This window comes from Canis lupus, chromosome X (assembly GCF_011100685.1).
Source record: "Canis lupus familiaris isolate Mischka breed German Shepherd chromosome X, alternate assembly UU_Cfam_GSD_1.0, whole genome shotgun sequence".
In the NCBI taxonomy this organism is placed as follows: Eukaryota; Metazoa; Chordata; class Mammalia; order Carnivora; family Canidae; genus Canis; species Canis lupus.
This window is the reverse complement of record NC_049260.1, coordinates 33,237,819-33,260,143: the sequence shown is the minus strand read 5'-3', so window position 1 is coordinate 33,260,143 and position 22,325 is coordinate 33,237,819. Positions and strand designations below refer to the sequence as shown.

Genomic DNA, 22,325 nt, shown 5'->3' with positions numbered 1-22,325 from the left:
AATTAGTTCTTTTGTAAATAAACCCTTCTCCAGTTATCCTAATAGGAGGGTGTCATCTTTTCATCAGAAACCTGACTGATATGCCTTCATTTTCTGGTTAACTTTGTGCCAAAGAAACCCAACAGACTTAGTATTCTGACAAGAAGATAAAGAGGGAACAAAAGCCCAGAGTTGGGGTCAAAGGTGAAACTTTCAGTGAATGGTAATAAATGCGACTGAATGTAGCCAAGGAACTCTTAGGAAAAAGTCACCCATGGAAAGTCATACATAAAAATAGCTCAAAATCCACTGAGCCTTCAAACCTGACCCCCAATCATAAAGGGCAATGACTAACAGTTAATGTAAAAGGAAGCTTCTGTTCACAGACATACAATTGCTGAATAGTTAGGCCGTTCATTTTTAAGTGTCTGGACAGTCATTAAGTCCTCCCTCCCTCTCTCCCAATTCCTATGGTGTTTTACACAAAGGAAAATGCACATGGGTTCTTCCACATGTTTCCTCTACAGTTTTCTTCACTGTCAGAGAGAGACACAGCTGCACCATATTTAGAATGATGCAGCACGAAAAAGCTATTAATCTAGCTCCATCTAGATGCACCACGTCTAACTGCAGGGCTGCCTCCAGCTTCGTTATAAGAGTATGTACAAAGTAATGAAATTCTAAAAACATGGACCATGAAACAAAAACTGGGAATTAAAGTCATGGGAGAAAGTAAATAATATGTGAAGAGCTTACTGAAAGCCAGGCATCACAGATTTTGTACACATAATCTCATTTAAACCATACAGTCTTGCAAATTAGTAGTTATTCTCCTGATTTAACAGGTGGAGAATCAGAGGCACAGTGTTAGCAACTTTCCCAGATTACTCACATAACAAGTGGTAAAGCCACAATTCAAAGCCATGCTATTCCAAGTCTATTCTCAAAATTGAGGCTTATGCCCTCCGGGGAATGCTCCAGACAATCCATTCTGGTAGAGCAAAGCAAATGTTAGAACTTCCAGTTATTTTAATTTTTATCAGACTATTTGAAATCTTTTTGTGTATGTTTTACAATATACGTAATATGTTAGTACAGTAGTACCTGCAAATATGCAAATACCCATATATTGCTTCTGCTGGGTAGTTTTCCTTGATCTTTGTCTTTACCTTTTCTGAGCCTCATTCCTCAAATTACTCACTGATTCTGTACACCAGCTGATAGCCACAAGTATTAAATATATACCCAGGAAAACTGATTGACATGGGCCACATGAATGAGCTTTTATATCTTCTAACTTCTTGTTGATTGTAAGTGATGTGTGATCTAAAAATTTTGAAGACCGCTGCTCTGCACTCTTTCAAAACGCAGTATAGTGTAGCTGTTAGGAGCTAAGATTCTGGACTAGACTGACCGCATGTGTTCAGACCTCAGCTACCATGTTTTAGCCAAGAGACATTGGTTAACTTAAGCTCTCTGTACCTCAATTTTTTCTTCTAAAATAGGCAGATTTAAATAATTAACACATAGAGTGCTTTGACCAATATCTGGAAAAAATAAGAGCATAATAATCTAAGGCATTATCATCACATTGCGTGATCCTTCAAAGTCATCACCCAGGAAAGTGCCTTGTCACACAACTACTGCCATATTTCCCTTACAGCTCTTCTTTAGGAACTGACTCCTGAATTAGTTTGTAAGCCACCTGAGATCATCAGATCCATTTTTTAATAGTCACACTTTATCACCTCAGGGGATATTTTGCTTCCTGAAAAATTTTTAGACTTTACATCAACTTAAGTTTCAAATTATTTTTCAAAACAAATCTAATTTCTAAAATCTAATATAAATGCAAAGATTAAGGATTTACATTTCTGTAGCTCGTTACAGACACATATCTCAAGTTCTGGAGTTTCCTCCAAGACAGTCAAAGTACGTTCTCCACAATTTCAGTGATGCTAGACTAAGTGACCTCCCAAAGGAGGGGAAATGTCTCATTTGGTTGTCTAAGTTATGTCTAGCAAAAGTAATGGTCATTTTACTGCAAAAAATTAACCATTTTATTATAGCATGGTGTATATTATAGAGAGTCCAATCATCAGTGTCAAATAAAACTAGGTTTGGTTCCTGTTTCAATATTTGCTAATAGAATCACTTACAGATCATTAACATCTGTAAAGTGATTTAAAAATTCCTTGCTGCAGGTTTGGGGTGAGAGATGAGCTCAGTGAGGTAGAAAGCCAGATGATATAGACTACTGTTAGGACTATGGTTTTTATTTTCGGTGAACAGGGAGGCCATTAGAGGGTCTTGAGAAAAAGGAAGGCATATCATGCTCTTAAAAAGATCCTTCTGACTCCTGAGTTGTGAATGCTTGTTAGGATGGAAGCAGGGACAGAAATTAAGAAGTGATGGCAATGGTCCAGGTGAGAGGTGATGGTGTCTTGGGATAGGGAAGTGATAGTGGAAGTGATGAGACATAATGAGCTTGCAGGTATTATATACATATACATATATCCTTTTATTTGAGCATAGTTGGCACACGATGTTATGTTAGTTTAAGATGAATTTGACAAGCTTATACACTATGTTATCTATGCTCACCACAAGTATAGCTGCCATCTGTCACCATACACTATTACAATATCATTGAGTGTATTCCCTATGCAGTACCTTTTATTCCCATGACTTATTCATTTCATAACTGGAAGCTTATACCTCCCACTCCCCTTCAACCATTTTGCCCATCCCCCCATCACTCGTCCCTCTGACAACCATCAGGCTGTTCTCTGTATTTATAGATCTGGCTCTGCTTTTTGTTTGTTTATTCATTTGTTTTGTTTTTTTAGATTCCACATATGAGTGAAATCATATGGTATTTGTCTCTCAATCTGATAATTAAAAATAGAAATAACATATGATCCAATAATTTCACTATTGGGTATTTACCCAAAGAACATGAAAACACTAATTCAAAAAGGTATATGTTTATTGCGACATTATTTACAATAGCCAAGATATGGAAGCAACTTAAGTGTTCATCAATAGATGAATGAATAAAGAAGATAACACATACACACACACACACACACACACTCACTCACTCACTCACTAGAATATTATGCAGCCATACAAATGATGAGATCTTGCCACTTGTGACAACATGGATGGACCCAGAGGGTATTATGCTAAGCTCACAGATATATTTTGAAGCTAGATCTTTCTGAACATACGTTTAAAGGGATAATGTTGGTAAAAGGCTTCAATAACGTATGTGCTATACAATAAAACCAATAAAGGGATATAATCATTACTACTTTATGCTCAAAACTTATACAATAATCAGTGGATGATGGCCAGTTGAGTATTGGTATGAACTAAGATATTTTTTCCTTCCTGACATGTTTTAATTTTTCCTTAATAGGCAAATAGCATGGTCCTGAGAACTAGGGTTCTGTAGCCAGACAGATATGGTTTCAAATCTTGGCTCTACCTCTTACTAACTGTTTGACCTAGAGCTAGTTACTTAACCTCTCTGTACCACAGTGTTTTTATCTATAAAATGAGGAGACTCAGTAAAATATACCCCAGAGAGTATTGTGAGGATTCACTAAGGTAATGTAGGTAAAGAACTTAGAACTGTGCCTGCCATATATAGCAAATGCTCATTAAATATTAGCTATTATAATTGACAACTTCTATTAGTGGTTTGATTTCTTATTTTTTATTTTGAACTCTTTTGTTTTGATTGAAAAGTAAATTAATTGTAAAAAAAATTAAAACCGTATAGATATGTATGACTTAGAAATTAGAAGGCCTCTTTAATTCCAAACCCCAGAGGGAACTACTACTAAATAGTGTAGTAAATGTTGCTCCAGATTTTTACCTATGTGTTTTTCACACCTATCCATATATGCATATATGTTAATATAGTTTTTATGAAATGAGGTAATACTCTGCATATTATTTTGCAATGTGTTTTTATCACTTAAAATTTGATCTTAGATATTGTCCATTTAAGGTCACATAAAACTATTACTCTTTTTTTAAGATTTTATTTATTTATTCATGAGAGACACACAGAGAGAGGCAGAGACACAGGCAGAGGGAGAAGCAGGCTCCATGCAGGGAGCCCGACAGGGACAGGATCCTGGGTCTCCAGGATCACACCCTGGGCCGAAGACAGACGCTCAATCCCTGAGCCACCTGGGCTGCCCCACATAAAACTACTATATTGAATTTTGTGATTGCATAGTATCCCATTATATGGAAGTCCAAAAATGTGCTCATTCGTAGCAAGCTTATTGAAGTCATTTAGTTGTCTTTATTTTCTTTTTTACTGTAACAAACAATGCTGCGGTAACATCCTTGCCCATATTCTTTGTGCAAATTTCTATATTTCTATAGGAAAAAGCTCTGAGAGAATTTATCTATAGAAATGGTTATGATAAATAAGAATGATAAACCTTCTTTAAAAAAAATGTAATTTATATTACCGAATGACCTTTCGAAAAGATCATATTTTTTTTTGAATTCCCACAAACTGAATAAATGTGCTTATTCTCCTACTGACTATATCCTGGCAATATTTTTCATCTTTGCTAGTTTAATAGGAAAAAATGAATTTTATGGCTTTCTTTGGACTTTTAATAGTAGGGTTCATTGTCTTTTCAAATGTTTAAAGTTAAAATTTTTTGTATAAACTATTTTTGTAAAAAAAAAAAACTATTTTTGTCCATTGATTTTTTTCTTGGTTGGGTTCTTTTTATTTATTTTTTCCTTTTCTCCTCTTTATGATTTGGAAAAGGCAAGCCATAGGATGAGAGAAAATATTCACAATATATAAAACTGACAACAGACACTAAGTATCTACCCAGAAGAAGTTTGAGCATTTGTCCACAAAAAACCTGTGAATAGCTATAACAGCTTTATTTGTGAGTGCCCTAACCCGAAAATGATCCAAAGGTCCATCAACAGATAAGTGGATAAATAAATTAAGGCATATCCATAAAAACCTCAAATCACTGACACACACAACATGAAATCATTTCAAAAACACTATGTTGAGAAGAAGAAACTAGACATGAAAGAAATTATACAAAAGGTAATACTAATCTATGATTAATGAAAAATCAAAATGAGATTTTTTTCCTAGGAGGTGGGAATGGGAGGGGGAAATGTTTGTCTAGCTTAGGGTGGTGGTCACATGGTGTAATGGTATAAACCTCTGGCAAAGCTCATCAAAGTATACACTTAACTGGCTGCATTTATTTTATTTAGGTTATGTCCAATCAAGTAGACTTAAAATGAAAATTGTTTTCTTATTTTTTAAAAGATTTTATTTATTTATTAGAGAGAGAGAGCACAGCAGGGGGAGCAGCAGAGGGAAAGGGAGAAGGAGGCACCTCACTGAGCAGGGAGCCTGACATGGGGCTCACTCCCAGGACCTTGGGATCATGACTTGAGCCAAAGAAAGATGCTTAACTGAGCCACCCAGGCACCCCAAAATTGTTTTTTTTTCAATTAAAAACATTTCAATTGTGCATTTAGGTACAGAAAATAATATAAGTCATTCACATATCCACCACTCTGATTGAGAAGATGTTCACGTTTTGCATATTTGCTTTAGATCTCTGTTCTTTTTAATTTTTTTTAAAGACTTCATTTATTTATTTGAGAGAGAGCATGGGGAGGGGGAGAGGCAGAGGGAGAAGCAGATTCCCCGCTGCAGGGAGCCCAACTTGGGGCTTGATCCCAGGACCCCAGGATCATGACCTGAGCCAAAGACACTTAATCAACTGAGCCACCCAGAGGCCCATACAAATATTCTATTTTCATGTTTAAATGATTTTCAACAAAATAGCATCATATAGTGCATATAATTTTGTAATTTTATTTTTCTCAACATTACATTTCTGAGAATTCTTCGTGTCCATATATGTAGAATTGGTTCATTTGTTACAACTGCTATACAATATTAATTCCCATGTGAATAAACAGTCTTTCCATTCCTCTACTGGATATTAAGGTTATTTCCACTTTTTTCTAGGATAAACAGTGCTGCTGTGAACAACCTTATGTATGACCCTTTGGGCACGGTTACCTGTTCAGCTTTATTTTGTTTTTGCAAATTATTTAAATAATGGTATTTTACTAATTTGCATTCTCACTAGCAAGCTTCCTATATTCCTAAATACTTAAACACACTCAAAGTTAATAACATTTTTTTACAGTAATATGAGTATAAAATGTTATCTCATTATTACTTATTTTGCATTTTCCTTATTCCAATAAGGTTAAATCTCTTTTTATATGTTTATTGGCCATTTGGATTTTTATCTCTGTGAATGCAATATCCTTTGATTATTTTATATTTCTTATATTTTTGTCTTTTTCTTATTGGTTCATTAGTATTCTATACATATTCTGAATACTAGATACTTTATCCAGCAAATGATTTATAGTCACATTTACCAATCTGTTCATTTATTGCTTCTATAAAGTACTTCATAGGCTTTTCTGTGAGTTAAACTCTTGCTACGTAAAGTGTGATCCATGGATCAAGAGCATTAGCATCACCTGGGAATTTGTTAAAAATGCACATTCCTAGGACCCACCTGAGATCTACTAAATCAGAGCCTGAATTTTAACAAGACCACTAGATGATTTGGATTAAATGATTAAGAAAAGTGCAAACTTTCTTTCCTGGGTAATAGCATAGTAGTCCCCACCTGCCTTCTGCTGCTTTTTTATAGATGAAATTCCCTGGCTTTGGACCTATGTGTAATACAGTTCATATATCCTGGAGCTGCACCACAAAATCTCAGAAATCAAAGAAGCTATTAGAATCTGATTTATTGATCTCAGGGTCATTAAATTGAGCCCCTTATTGGGTTCCATGCTCAGCATGGAGTCTGCTTAAGATTCTCTCTCCCTGGGACGCCTGGGTGACTCAGTCGGTTAAGCATCTGCCTTCAGTTCAGGCCATGATTCCAGGGTCCTGGGATGGGCAGGGAGTCTGCTTCTCCCTCTCCTTCCCGCTTGTGCTCTCTCTTGCTGTCTCTGTCACTATCTTTGTCTCTCTCTCTCTAAAAAAGAAAAAAAAAGATTCTCTCTCCTTCTGCCTCCCCCCACCCCCCAGCATGTATGTGCACTCTCTTGCTCTCTCAGTTAAATACATAAATAAACCTTAAATATAAGAAAAAGAATCGGATTTGTAAATGTGGATGTTTGTGGGAGTTCATAGTGGGGTTTTCAAAGTGGAGATACACCTGTTTATCAGATTCCCAAGAAATGAACAGTATTGGCAGCTGCATTGTAATGCAATTTAAAATGCAAGCCTTGGAGGTTTTTGTTGAATGCTGCCAAGAAAGGAACTAGTTCAGCAAGAAAGCATAATCCATCAAATGTCTTCCTTGTTTGTACATGCTTCTATTTTTAAGTTGACACAGAATGCCCCAGAAATGAAAAACAACTAGAATTAATAGGGGAAATTGCCAAGAGTTGTGCATGTTGTCAGACATGTGATGACTTCTCTGTATCAACATGATTTCCTGAGGTTAGCCAGCTAGGCAGGGGGCACTCACAGCAAGAGCACAGGACTACATCCGAGAGTCATAAAATTGTACCTTAGAACTCCCCGCCTTTTCCAACACAAGGGAAGTGACTTCACAGGTCGAAACCATCTGGCTATGGGGAGGTAGTGGAGATATTTACTACTTACTGCATGTCATGGATGCCCCCACATTTCCCCACCAGCCTGTAGTGTGCAGGGGCATGAGAACTAGATCTGGCCAAGGGGTGGTAAGAAGCAGAAACATGTTACCTCTGGCCTGAAACATTTCAGTTCCTGCTTCCTCCACCCACTCTCTAGACCTGCCACAGTAACCAAAGAGGTCAGGAGTCACAAATGGTGCAGCTACAAGATGTTGAGCCTCCATCAGTAGTCTCAGCCCGAGTGTGGTAAAGCAGATCCCCCCGCTGACCCATGTTGGACATGTAGCATGAGTGGAGAAAAAACACTTTTGTTTGTGTTAAGCCACTGAGATTTGAGCATTGCTTGCAATGCAGCATAGCCTGGGTTACACTGATACAGTGAGCGTAGCTGACTCTGCCTTATTAATGAGAGCTAACACTGTTGAGTGTGACTCTCTAGTCCAGGTACCACGCTCTAAATTCCACATGCATGATCTGGTATCTCGCTCCTATTTGCTTTGCCCTTCAGCATCTTCAAGTCTCTCCAAACTTAACAGAGCCCTCCATCTACCTCCCTTCCTCCTTCAAATCCTGTCTCCTGTCCCCTCCTATCCCATGTCGATCTCCGATGTCTAAAGTGTTTACCCTCACTTACTTCGCTCACCCACTGTGACTCACTACTCCAGTATTGTTTCTTCCTCCATCACTCTACCAAACACCTCTTTCCAGCACCAGTAATGATCCCTGCGTCATGAAATTCAGGGGGCAATTTTCACCTTATTTCATTTCCCAGCATCATGTGACACAACTGACCACACTCTCCTGTTGAAACCGTATTCTGGTCAACTCTCCCTCTGTGGCTCCTTTCTGCTTATCAGCTTCATCATCTCTTGCTGGGCTCTTAAATGTTGGCCCTCAGCAAGACTCATCCCAGACTCTCTTTGCTTTTTGTTCTATAGCCACTTTCCAGTCTTTCACCTAGAAGTCTTTCCCAAGGCTATTTACACCCAGGCACCCCCACTTTGATGCCTTAGTGTGCTCAAGGCTGAACCATAATGTTCTCTTCACCCCACCTACCTAATTCTACCCTTCCTTCTCTTTTCTCACTGTTCCCCATCTTAGTAAATGGTACCACCCTTCCCCTACTTGCTTATGTTGGAAACCCGGGAGTAGAGTTGTATCAATACCTTCTGGAATGCTCAGCAGCAAAACATGCTTTCTCTTTTTGAAAATAAATGTTTTTTTAAAAAACCTAACCATAACTAAAGAAAGTCTTTAAAAAAAATCTTATCTCCTCATAGTGACTATTATGATGCTTTCATAACGAATATCCAAGCTTTCCCAAGATAATTTAGGGCCCTTCTTTGCTGTCATTCTAAGAGCCTTTTGTTAGTCCTGTGCTGCCTAAGAGTTAATAGTCAGATAGCATTTCCTGTTGACTCTATCTCCTAAGACATTTTCAAATCTGCCTGCTCCAGATCTGCCAATACACCATATTTCAATCCATAGTGACGGTTGTCTGTATATCTGCAATAACTTCTGAACCCTCATCCATTGCTCCAATTTATTCCCCACAAATCAGCCAGGTAGAATGATTCCAGGAATACACATAGCTGATCCTGTCGCTCCACTACCTAAAAACCCTTAATGGCTTCCCATTGTCCTTAGGATGAAACACAAGATCCTTAACAGGCCCACCACCCTGCCACTTTGCCATGAGCCAGTGTCACCTCTTTGAGCTCCTGGAAAGAGCTATGTTCTTTATGAGCCTTTGCCCACGATTTACTTTCTGCCCAGAGCTCTCTCACCTTTCCCAATTCCTCCTTCAGTTCTTAGATTAATGATGTTTCTTCAGATAAGTGTTTCTTAACCTCTCATACCAGGTCATTGCTCCCCCTTAAACACTTTCTTAGTACCTCCCACTTTGCTTTGCATGTAAATGATTATTTGTGTATTGCATCGTTTAATATCTTCATCCAGTTTTAATCTAACTCCCTGAGAAAGTCAGTAACATGCTCTAGTACCCACAAGGTCCTTGAGTCCAGCTTGGATTCTACAGCTGATGTCCACAACTACCACATGTACATACATTTACTCATCCTGGAAAATGACTTTTTGCCTCTTTGTTTTATGAGGCATGGGAAACTATCATTTGGCTGTAGAAAGGTAGCTCTGGATGAATTCTAAAGCATTTTCTGTCAGTGATGGATTGCACATCTCAGCTTTCTTCTGTGGGAGGACAGAGGGGGCCATTCAAAGGACAGGTTGGGCTGGATAAGCTAGACCCCAGGTCTCCTCCATTATATATAATCGCCACATCCATAAAAGGGAGTGACATGAACCACGCTAGGGGACTGCAGTAGGACTCATTCATTCGATAAAGATTTAATGAGCATCTAGTATATGGAAGGTCTCGCTTTACAGGCTGGGAATCCAAATGCGTTTTGAACGTTTAGCAGAGTCCCTCTTTCAGTTAGTTATAGACGGTCACTGGTATTGTTAGTTATGTGTCTACGTTTGCGTCGGTCACACAGCCTGAGTGAGAGAGCAACTGATATTTGTGAAGTTTGTCATTATCCATACAGGGCAGGGTCCCCGCGGGGCCTAGATATCCACAGACCTCAACGCCGCGCGCCCTCAGAAGCGCCACTGCGCGGCGTGGCCGTCCCTCCCCTTTCCTCCCCTCCCGGCCACCAGAGGGCGCGCGGCCTCTACCGCCCCGCCCGCCGCGTGTACGCCTGCGCCTGCGCCGAGCCGGCCGCCCAGCCTCCGTTCCCCTCCCCCGGCGCGGCCCCGCCCTGCGCCCTAATGTTCCGCCTCCGTTGCCCCTAGCGGCTTTTTGTTGACTTCCGGGACCACGGTGGTAACCTATGTCCGGGTTGTCGCGATGGGGGCCTGGGGGGCTCCCGCGACCCGCGTCGGGTCTGAGGCGCTGCCATAGACCCCACCGAATAGCCCCTGGCACCTTCCCGGTTCAGGCGCAGGCTCCCCGCACCGCCCTCGGCATGGGGGAACCCGAGGAGGTGATGCCCGGTGAGTCGCGTCCGCGGTGGTGGCGGCGGGCCGGGAGGGAGGGTCCGCGGGCTGCGGGCCGGCGGCCAGGTCCCGCCTCCGGGCCGCCCCGTCGGGGGACAGGCCCAGGCGGCGGCCGCCGGCCTGCGTCCGGAGCTCCGGGCCGCGCCTCGGGGAAAGCCTGAGAGGAGCGGAAAGGGAGGAAGGGGGGGGCGGGGAGCACAGGGAAGGGGGTGCTTGTGTTTCTTCTCTTTCTTTTAAAATAGGCTTTAGGTGTGTGGGAAATATCAGGGAGGGAGACAGAACATGAAGACTCCTAACTCTGGGAAACGAACGAGGGGTGGTGGGAGGGGAGGAGGGCGGGGGGTGGGGGTGACTGGGTGACGGGCACTGGGGGGGGCACTTGACGGGATGAGCACTGGGTGTTATGCTGTATGTTGGCAAATTGAACACCAATAAAAAATAAATTCATTATTAAAAAAAATTCTTGAGAAAAAAATGGAATCAGTAATCAAAAATAAAAAAAATATGTGTACGTTCATTGTATGTTAAACTTACATTTGTTGTGTAGTATGTATGAATGCATGTGTATGTATAATGAATGTATGTATTTCTAAGTGAAAAAAATAAAATAGGCTTTAGATGAGCTTCTCGGAGGCAGAGGCAGTTTTTATCTCCCTATAAACTTCCCCACAGTACCTCCTTCGAGGTCCCCAGAATCCAGTTGTGTACTGAATGCGGTAAAGAGTGCGTTACTACGGGGCGTGGAGTAAAAAAGGGGAAAACGCCTTTGGGAAAGGGGGCACGGGGGCAGCCATTATTGAGTGCTTGTTAAGACTTTTTCCCTTAGCTCCGAAATATATTTGCCATTGCGACCTTGTACCACGTATATAGTGTAACAGAAATAGACGTTTCATGAAATACTGCTTACTCTAACCGCTTGGTATGCTCTCAGATCTTCTCTATAGTACACTCCTTTAAAAATGGTAATCGTGATCCACTAAATTGATTTTCTGACCCACCAATGGATCAAGACCAACAATTTGAAAAAACACTGCATTACAGAATCAAGTGTGTGTGTAGCGTTTTCTGCCAAGCTCTTGGCTCTAAGGTGATTATATTCCTGACCTCCTGGAGTTCACATCTGGTGAGAGATACTAGAAAGTAAACAAAATGACAGTACTATGTCACAATAGATACCAGTGGACAGAGCAGAGCCACCAAAACCAGGCTTGGGGTAAGGGTATCAGGGCAGGCTATCTGGGAAACCAGAATAGGACAAAACAGTTAAGATTATTCATTCTAGAAAACCCCAGAGTGTGTTCTAGAACCTGACCTCACAGATCTCAATTATTACTTTGAACTGACCTGTCTCACAATTGTTTTCAAACGGTTTTTATAGTGGTTAGCTCCTTGTACGTTGTTTATTATTAGTACTTCTGTTCCCCTATGTTTACTTTATGGCATCCATTAGTTTCTTTCTGTGTGATTATTCTCCTTGAGATTCCCTCAGAAGTTAGATCTGGCCTTGTGTGTGTGTGTGTGTAAATGGTTATTGGAAATTGGTAGGGATTTTTGGTCTCTAAAATGGTACTGAGCCAAAATACAAAATAGTCTTGTGAATACTACTCAGATCAGGTAGTATTTAATGACCTAATTTAAGAGTGCTAAATCTCAACATCCTGTATTGACATGATGCTAATGAAACTCAATACTGTCCTGTTCCTGTGTGTGGAGAAAAGCCTTCCATCACGGGCTAGGCCATGAGGTGTTAACCGGGGTTAACAGGGCGCGGATTGTATCAATCAGCCCGTTCCAGGGCGCAGATGATCCACCTGGGAACAACAGGACTTTTAGTAATGTAGGGCTGCCTTACTTTTTTTATTTTTTATTTTTTTTACTTTACACCAGTAAATGAATAATGCATTCATGCATTAGTAGATTTCATAAATAAAAACAGAATAAAGTCTGAGGAGTAAGACTGAATTAAGGTAGGAGGAGGATGTAAGCAGTGCCAAAGTGGAAACAAAGCTCTCATTAGACAAGGAATCTGTAGAGATAAATTACTGAAAAAATAGTTTAGTAATAGACAACATAGTAAAAGTTATAAAACAAACTATCATATATTTGCAGGTTCAGGTGCTGTGTTTACATTTGGGAAAACTCAATTTGCTGAAAATATTCCCAGCAAATTTTGGTTTAGAAATGATGTACCTACATTTCTTTCATGTGGAGATGAGCATACTGCTGTTGTTACAGGTTAGTATTGAAATCCTAAATATTAAAGATGTGCTGTGTTTTAAACATGTTGAATATATACTTTCTTTTACCAGAGAATTCTTGACAATTTGATTCACCAAGAGAGTGTTTTAAATTTTAAATCCCCTTGGTATATTTAAATATGATTTTCTATACACACTACTTTCTTGGAATAAATTTATTTTAATATATCTATATAATCAGAAGTGATTACTGCATAATCTTACAAACTTTTTATACCTAACAGAATCCGGTAACCTGTATAGATGGATAGTTAAAATAATTCATTTTACCCCAGGTAAGGTAAGCTGTTTAAAACAGAAAAGCAATAAAACTTTTAAGTGTAGCTTTTTTATAGCTTTCTGATGACTTCATCTCACATCACTTTATATTGAAAATGCTTCAATTTCTTGTGTTTCTTTCCTTCCCACCAGGAAATAATAAACTTTACATGTTTGGCAGTAACAACTGGGGCCAGTTGGGATTAGGATCAAAATCAACTGTTAGCAAGCCAACGTGTGTCAAAGGTTTGGGGTCTTCTTTATTGTAAATACTTTAATTACATAAAGTACTTTTATATTGATTGTGATGTTATTTAATATCATATTGGAAATAGTAAAGCCTTTAGTTTTTTATTTTCCAATATTTATTGACTATTTTTGACTCTATTTTTTTGTGATATTCAGAACTACTTTTACATGTTAGGGTCTAAAAATCACATTTTAACCCAAAGACCACAAAGGAAGTGATTGATGATTCTTCAGTATTGCACTCAAATATCCTTTTATTTTGCCCTTTGGTAACCTTCTTAAATATTACTGTTATTGTACATACAAAGAACAATGGATACAATATATTAGAAGTTTGAACTTTGTCTCAGAGTTGTGGGCATCATGGTTCTATGTAGTTGCTGGTTTTATAACTTATACTTTACCCTGCAGTGTATAGTGAGTAGATGTACTAAACAAGACATCAGGACTGGGGAGTTGATTAGTACTAGTGTCCTTACAAGAACAGGACAAAATATTTTAAATCAGGACTGTCCCAGAAAATACAGGGTGTATAAAACCTTTACAAAGCTTTCTTGGCATTATGTGTACACCTTCTATTTGCTTGTAACTTGTGAACATCAGCTAAGCTCAAGTGGTGTTGGAGATTCTTTGGGATGTGACAAGAGCAGTATACCTTCTTAGCCAAAATTTTAATTTCAGCTCAAAATTTCATTGTAATTTAGCATATCCACACTATTTATATTGTTATGGAATTTTCAAAGGATTCCGCTTGGTCAAAAAGTATTTATTAAACACCATCTACTAAACCCTGGATTGTTTTTTTTTAAACCTTGGGTTTATTCAAATAAACTTTACTCTCAAATATCTAATAGATGAAGTAATAGGATTGTCTAAACTATGAGATCTTTGACACCAGGGACTCTATCTTAGTGATCTTTGCAGCTTCTGTGCGAAGAATTTAGGAGATGTTCTATAAAACTTTTTTGAATACATAAATGAATGAAGAGCTTTAACATGGGTTATGCCTATAAATATTGGACTTGTAGTGTTTCATTGTGTGAGGTAAAAGGTGAGCTTGACAATGGTGATAGCAGATAAGGGAATAGATCAGGTTGGTGAGGAGGCAGCATAACAATACAATGGATCTCAGTACATATTAATTACCTGTGAAGGTTTTAAAAATAGATGCCTAGGCCTTACCTCAGACCTACTGACTCAGATTCTCCGGGCATCGGACTGAGCTATCTATTTTTCCCAAGGCTCTGCTGGTTATTATGATGCATGGCTAGTTCTGGAAACTTGAGGCCTATTAGTTAAGAACATCAACTTTGGGATCAGGCTTAAATCTCACTTCTGCTTAGTTACCATTTGACCTGGGTTATTTATTGCTTTTGTAACCATAAAATATTTTAATTGTCATTTTTTTATATTTTTAGCTTTAAAACCTGAAAAAGTGAAATTTGCGGCCTGTGGAAGGAACCACACCCTAGTTTCAACAGGTGTAGTATTCAATCTGTATGACTTCTTGCCTGATTTGAGGACTGAGTTCTCACTCCAGTAATGTTTGTGACTTTGTAGAATTAATAGAAGTGGTACTGTGGCAATAGTAAGATTAGGATTTTTAGAAATGTAAATGGTTAGCACACTTGTTTTCAACAAATGCTGCTGAACAAATTGACAGCCTAATCACCGAGCAGCCTTTGAGCAGCCTTTCGTACCTTCTCCCCCCGACTACCCAGCCTCTTCTGTCTTCAGGTTACTCTCACTGCCTCCGACCCCTCCTCAGGAAAGGGCCCTCAGCCCTTTGCCCTCATTCATATTTTTTCCTTGCTAAAATGTCTTTCTTTTATTCACATTCTTAGCTTTTAAAATCTAGGATAAGTCGGCTTCCTTGGAGCTTCCTGTGCCTATTCAACTTTGACTCCCATAGTGCTCTGAACTGCTTTAGCATTCCACTGACTCTGGTTCATGCCACATGAGTTAAATTGTGTGGCCTTGTAGTATGTTCCATTGGAAAGGTAGTCTTGCTTCCTCAATTAGGTCTCTCACCTTTTCTAAAATAATATGTAACTTTCAGTTTTTACTGGTGCAGGCTGATTTTGCCCTCAGCTTCCCCTCTAATTTAGCAAGGCTTTAACTTCATGTGCATTTTTATGATAGATACAACTGATTTTTTAATATGTGTGTGTCTTTTAAAATCTTCATTACTTTTGAGCTTACTGGCAATGTCTATTGTCTAGGCATGATACACCTCATATTTCGTTAATAAAGTTATTAACATACATTTATATAGTGTGTACAATGAGCCAAGTGCTGTTCTAAAAATTTTATAAATGTCAACTAATTTAATCTTTATAACGTCTCTATGAAGTTGGCAGTATTATTACCCCTGTTTTGCAGATGAGAAAAATGAGCCACTGAGAAGTACAGCTTACCCTAGGTCACATAGCTGATAAGTGGCAAGCCAGCATTTGCACCCAGGAAATCTGGCTCTACAGTCCTTTCTCCTAAACACAATATTATGCTGCCTTCCTTTTTAGCTAGAAAATTAAAATAATTACACAACATAGAATTTTCATGTTTCTAATTATATTCTTTTTGGATTTGCCGCATTTTCCTCGTTACATTTTATCTCAACTTTAATGGGTATGGAAGTTAAAATTAATGAACCACATCTCTTTTAAAATAGTTTGATTTGGATTATAAACTAATTTGGAAATTGCTTTCCTCTTTTTGCTCTGATTTAATAAAGTGCTGCATTAGCGAGAAAATACATTCCACACGTTCTGTGCATTTCAATTGCTACTTAAGCTCTAGACCGATTTAGAAAATCTCACAAAAATGTATGACCTCGGTTGTTTTGCTTTATTTTTGACAATGAATCGAAGTTGTTCACCAAATGGTGGGATAATGTCAGCTTTCAGCTTTCTTCAGTGTTAATAGAGGAGATATCTGGTAACTGGCCTGTCTCATAAAGATAGTGACTATAGTATATTGATGTTTCCTTTTCCATGTGCAGAAGGAGGCAAAGTATATGCAGCTGGAGGAAATAATGAAGGACAGCTGGGACTTGGTGACACTGAAGAGAGAAGCACTTTTCATCTAATTAGTTTTTTTACTTCCCAGCGTAAGATTAAGCAGCTTTCTGCTGGATCTAATACTTCAGCTGCACTAACTGGTGAGATTTTGTTCCACTTCAGCCTGGGATCCGTCCCTTTCATTTAGACCAGGATATACCAGCCACGGCAACTGAGGACAGCATTGCTGTTTAGTTTTCTTTCATTAACTATGTGTTTTCAGAAGCTATAAAAATCAAACTTTAAATCATGACATATATTACAGTTTTGTGCTTTTTTAAGAATTAGATGTAAACACACACTTAGCTGCTATGCTGTCCATCTACCCCTGGAGATAGTAAATATTCTCTTCATCATGTGTTCTGAACATTCTATTTGTAGCTGTAATAAAGTTGCTATCAGAAACAGAAATCTTTTGGATATATCTCTGCGAGGCACCTGCCTGCCTCAGTTGGAAGAGCATGCAGTTCTTGATCTTGGGGTTGTGAGTTTGAGCCGCACCTTGGGTGTAAAAGTTACTTAAATAAACTTTCAAAAGTAAAGTAAGATATGGTCTATATTGGTCATTGCATCTCCGCCCTCCCTCTTAAAGCCCATATGAGAAATGTCTTTAAAATTGGAGCCAAGATACACCTGCCCTCTGTGAAGAAGCTGCCTGGACTCTCTGTTCCAGTTGAGAGAGCTGTGACTTATGGTACTTCCCTGTCAGGAGGGCTGGAGTGAAATCTGTGGTGACACGTCTACAGTACTGTCCTCTGTCCACTTAGCATTTCAGCATCTTTTTGGTTCTCATTTTCAGTTTTCCTTTTATTTGCCTTATTATTAAATCATTTCGAAGATTTAAAAAATTTAAAAGGCATAAGTCTGGATAATTTCCTTTCTAAAGTATTTTACCTAGCTTAACTTTTTTTGCCATTGAAACCCTAATCAGAAAGAACACAAGCTAATGTGTTTTCGAGTTACTATATGTGCTAACACACGTCCTTATTCTCTGAAGCTATGTTTTGTGTTTTCAAGTATAAATTGTAAAAAAAAAAAAAAAAAAGAAGTGAAATGAATTTCTTTTTATTTTTTGTCTTTGTTTAAAGTTTCATTTTTATAGTGTTCCCAAGAACAAGGTCCTCCAGGCCCTTTTGACCCAGGAGATGTCCAGTGCGACTCATGCTGTCATTCAGTTCAATGGCAGGCTGACTGCTTGAAGAAACATTTGCTGTTTAGAGACAGTAGACCAAAAAAAGGTTATTATAGGGAAGAACATTCTGTCTTTGCTGTTGAGATAAAAATATGGACATGATTTGGATCATGTTGTTCTTTGTCCTTTATCATCATAGAAGCCTTTCATAATAGAAATTGAACTCTTAAACAACTAGCTGGTGTGACTGTCTTACTATAATTTTTCTATCACGACACACAGTTTTTCTAAATTTTCTTTTTTTTAAAGATTGATTGATTGATTGATTGATTTATGATCGAGAAAGAGGCAGAGACACAGGAGGAGGGAGAAGCAGGCTCCATGCCAGGAGCCCGACGTGGGACTCGATCCCGGGACCCCAAGATCGCGCCCTGGGCCAAAGGCAGGCGCTAAACCGCTGAGCCACCCAGGAATCCCCAGTTTTTCTAAATTTTCTAGTGTAAAACATGGGATACACTAAGTGAGGCTGTGTTGGAAATATAATAATTTGATAGCCTTGCTACCTCTTAAAACCTTTTTTTCCCCTCCTTGTGTTTTCTTTATAGAGGATGGAGAGCTTTTCATGTGGGGTGATAATTCTGAAGGGCAAATTGGTTTAGAAAATGTAACCAATGTGTGTGTCCCTCAACAAGTGACTGTTGGAAAACCTATCTCCTGGATCTCTTGTGGATATTACCATTCAGCTTTTGTAACAAGTAAGACAGAATGTTTTGGATTCATCATGTTACCTCCGACTTCTAAGTGTTTACTCAATAATGAAATGATCTAACATTCTACAGTTCTGTGGAAATATTGCTGTGGCAGTCTATGGAATGAAATAATTTTGGTTCATTTTGGGTCACAGTGTGTCTCCATTTTAATAATAAGAGTTTATAATTTCAAACTCACTCTGACATGTTAACATTTTTAGTGAATATTAGAAAATATTAGAAAAATGAAATGTATGTTAGAACCTTCTAGACTTCAGTTCTCAAACTTCTTGGATTCCTTGGTGTTGGAAATGAGACCTATGGGCCACTTTCCTTTGGGTGCACTTGCCTCTGTACTTAGGCTTACTCTACTCTTGTCCTGATAATTTGCTTTTATTTCAGTAAGAGAGTCATAGACTTTTCATTGTGAGAGTAGGGATGCAGGATAGATGGAAAAGGAAGATGGTACAGTATGAGATATGATTTCCTTTGCTCAAACTTTGCTTAGCATCCCCAATCTCTCCCTTTATGGGGCTCCCTGGCAACCTTTTCTGCCTTAAATAGGGTAAATGTTATAGTCTGTATCTCCACAAGGAGTGATAGAAGTATGATCAGTCTTACTGGTGATTTAACAGCTGAAACACCTAGAGGAAATAGTTTTGTGGCCCCTCTTAGATCTCTTTAAATCTTGATTTTACATTTACTCCTTTTTCCATGCACCTCAGATTCAGATTTAGAAAGTGCTGATTGACCCATCCCAGTTGCTCTCAGATTTACCAATGAATTGGTAGCACCATGGTGCTAAGAGAGGGCAAACTCCAACTCAGCTGGCATTGTTCACTGCTGTATCAGCTTGTATCTTGAACAAACTAATAATAAATATCATCAAATGAGGGAGTGAGTGAATGGACAATTAATTATGTTCCTTGGAACAATGCTACCCACCAATTTATTGGCAATTTTCAGGCTCCTGGGGTTGGTGTAGTCTGTGCTCACTTTGTTAATGAGACAGACAAACAAAAAAACACAAATGAAAAAAACAAAAATCCCAAGCAAAAGCATTGTCTTATATTTAGATTTTAATAAAACTGCCAAATTCAGTAGGAAAACAGGGAATTACTCATTGTAGACAACAGGCATTACATTGAGCTTTTTTGTTTTGTTTGTATTTATGGCTTTTAACAGCTTTATTGGGTGGAATTTAAGAAACAAGTGAGCAAAGGGAAAAAAAGAGACTCAACTATAGAGAACAATCTGATGGTTGGGGGGAGGTTAAGTGGGGAATGTGTAAGATAGGTGATGGGGATTAAGAAGTACACTTGTCGTGATGAGCACCAGGTGTTATATGGAAGTGCTGAATCACTATATTGTACCCCTGAAACTAATATAACAGCTAACTGGAATTAAAATTTAAAAGAAAGTCAAAGGACATATGCAAAACCAGCTTTATTAACATATAGCTCATATAGCATACAATTCACCCATGTTAAGATGTCAGGAGCAGCAGGAATTTATAGACAAAAATGGAAAGAAACTCATCTGGACTTAGTAACTCCTTTCATACAAAAGGCAGGAAGCATGGGAAAAAGAGGAAGGGTGCTGACAGATCACTTCTGTGCCAGTGTTTGCTAAATATAGGAAGCTGTGGTTCAGAAAACTTCATTTTCTATGCCATCAATCCAGAAAATCAGTAGAGCTGGGTTTGTAGTATTTGACCCAAGTTTTAAGAAGTGGTGCATACCATGTGTGTTGGATGTCCCACAACTTCCCTAACTTCTGTTTTGCTAGAAGGATTCTCAAGCTTCAACAGCAGGCTATACTCACAGCTAAGAGCAAAAACAGCTGAAGGGAGATCTGTGTCCTCCAGAGGAAATGTAGCATACACTTCCTAGTCCTTCCTCTTCCAAGGCTTCACAGGACATTTTTTGTCTTTGGCAGTGAACTACATTCGTTTCCAGAGAAGCCCACTCTATTCTCAGGGTCTTTGGCTTTTATGTTTCCAGAGAAGCCCACTCTATTCTCAGGGCGCTAGTTGTGTAGACATAGCCTACTAGCAACTAGTCATCAGCAACTGAAACTCCCGTCCCTCAACAATGCAACCAAATGTACATCATCAATATTGATGGTTGTGCAAAGCAACCCTAAGAATCCAAGCTGGCCTAATTCATTGTTCGGGTTTCAAAATAAAATCAATCACTAACATAAAGAACACTCCAAGGGCCACATTCCCAGGGGTGGTAAGTGGTCAATCATGGTTCTCTTGGAGACATGCAAATAATAACCAGATATACTGTGTTACCTCTTTCCTCACATGAATGATCTGTTTTGTGTCAGATTAGATTATATATATGCAAAGGTTTTTAAATTCCTGCCTTAGAAAACTCCATTTGGTTCATAGAAATGCATTTTAAAGAGTTCCTGCTTTTAAGAAGGTCATAGTGTGATATGTATAGTAACAGAAGCAAGTTAGTAGTGTTGGAATGGACAAGACAGTGATGAGATGTCATTCCTTGATAAGAGAATCTTTCTGGAGGAAGTGCCACTAATTGAATAAAATCTGCTATCTTAAGGCTCACTCAACATATTCACACATAAATGCATTCTCTAAAACAAGTTTCATAAAATCAATTATTCATTTCTTTAACAAGTATTCATTAAATATTTCATATACTAGATACTGCTATGTTCGTGGAGTACCAAAGTAAACAAAGCAAAAATCCATGTCCTAATGGGGGCTTAATGTCTAGTCATTTTGCTTTACTATAAAAGGAAGTAGAAGAAGTAAGATGGTTGCTATGCAAAACAGCTGAAGTCATTTTCTAGTTCATTAGTAGCAATGGTCATGAATTCATAAAGATTTTGGATTAGCATAATCAAAGGGAAAAGAAAATCTTAGCTGTATTTCCTTACCATACAATAAAAATAAGAAAGGATAATTGATCAAGTTGTCGTTTTCTAAGTTTTTTATTGAATAAGAATGTGGACCCCCAAAACTAGTATTTTGTCCATAATTATGTCGTCCTTGATCATTGTTCTTTTCCTTCAACAGCAGAGGGACAACTGTACACATTTGGAGAACCGGAGTGTGGAAAGTTAGGTCTTCCCAATCAGCTGCTGGTCAACCACAGAATGCCCCAGCCGGTACCTGGAATTCCCGGGAAGGTGGTCCAAGTAGCTTGTGGTGGAGGGCACACAGTGGTTCTTACAGGTACGTGTGGAGCTGCTGCTCCATCCCCTGCTTTCTGTGATGGCTAATAATTAAATAAAAATTACACTTCCTTTCTTCCATTGTGATAAGAACACTTGACATCTGTTCTACTCTTTTTTATGGATTTTTAAGTCTATAATGTGGGATTGTCATCTATAGGCACAATATGGTACAGCAGATCTCTAGAACTTGCCTTGCATGGCTGAAACTGTATACCCATTGATTAGCTGCAACCCTTTCCCCTTGGCAGCCATCACCGTACTCTGTGCTTCTATGAGCTTGACTTTATTGGATACCTCGTACGAGTTGACCTTACATCTTTTTTCATTAAGATCCCCATCTTTTATTTCCCATCTTCTATTTCCATAGTTAATACACATTTTTGGCCTATGAAAGATGTGTAAGCTTGTAAGTAGAAAACAATCGTGTGGAATTGTTTTTGCTAACCTAATGGACATTTTAATAATCTTAACACCTTAATAGCAGCAGATAACGTTTGTAGCTTGTTTTCAAGGAGTTTTCCTCATATGTGTGTATCTAAAATTGATATCATTTTTTCTGAAATACCTTCTTTTCCCTGTTCATGCTATTTCCTACATGACATTAATAATTCTTTCCTTTGTGATATTCACAATGTAAAAGTTGGTAATTTCTTGGTAATTTTTATATCCTATTATAGTAATTCATCAAAAAGTGTTAAGA

The 22,325-nt window shown here is 38.6% G+C and overlaps 1 protein-coding gene across 1 annotated transcript in view; it reads left to right on the top strand.

Moving 5' to 3' along the window:
* The first annotated feature begins 12,820 nt into the window (after positions 1-12,820).
* Positions 12,821-22,325, top strand: part of RPGR (retinitis pigmentosa GTPase regulator) — a 48,632-nt gene continuing 39,127 nt past the window's right edge. The window contains 6 exon segments of the mRNA NM_001389216.1: positions 12,821-12,945; positions 13,380-13,472; positions 14,894-14,956; positions 16,477-16,635; positions 18,272-18,421; positions 21,465-21,623. Of these exon segments, the coding sequence (NP_001376145.1) occupies positions 13,397-13,472; positions 14,894-14,956; positions 16,477-16,635; positions 18,272-18,421; positions 21,465-21,623 (607 nt within the window). The 5' untranslated portion in view covers positions 12,821-12,945; positions 13,380-13,396.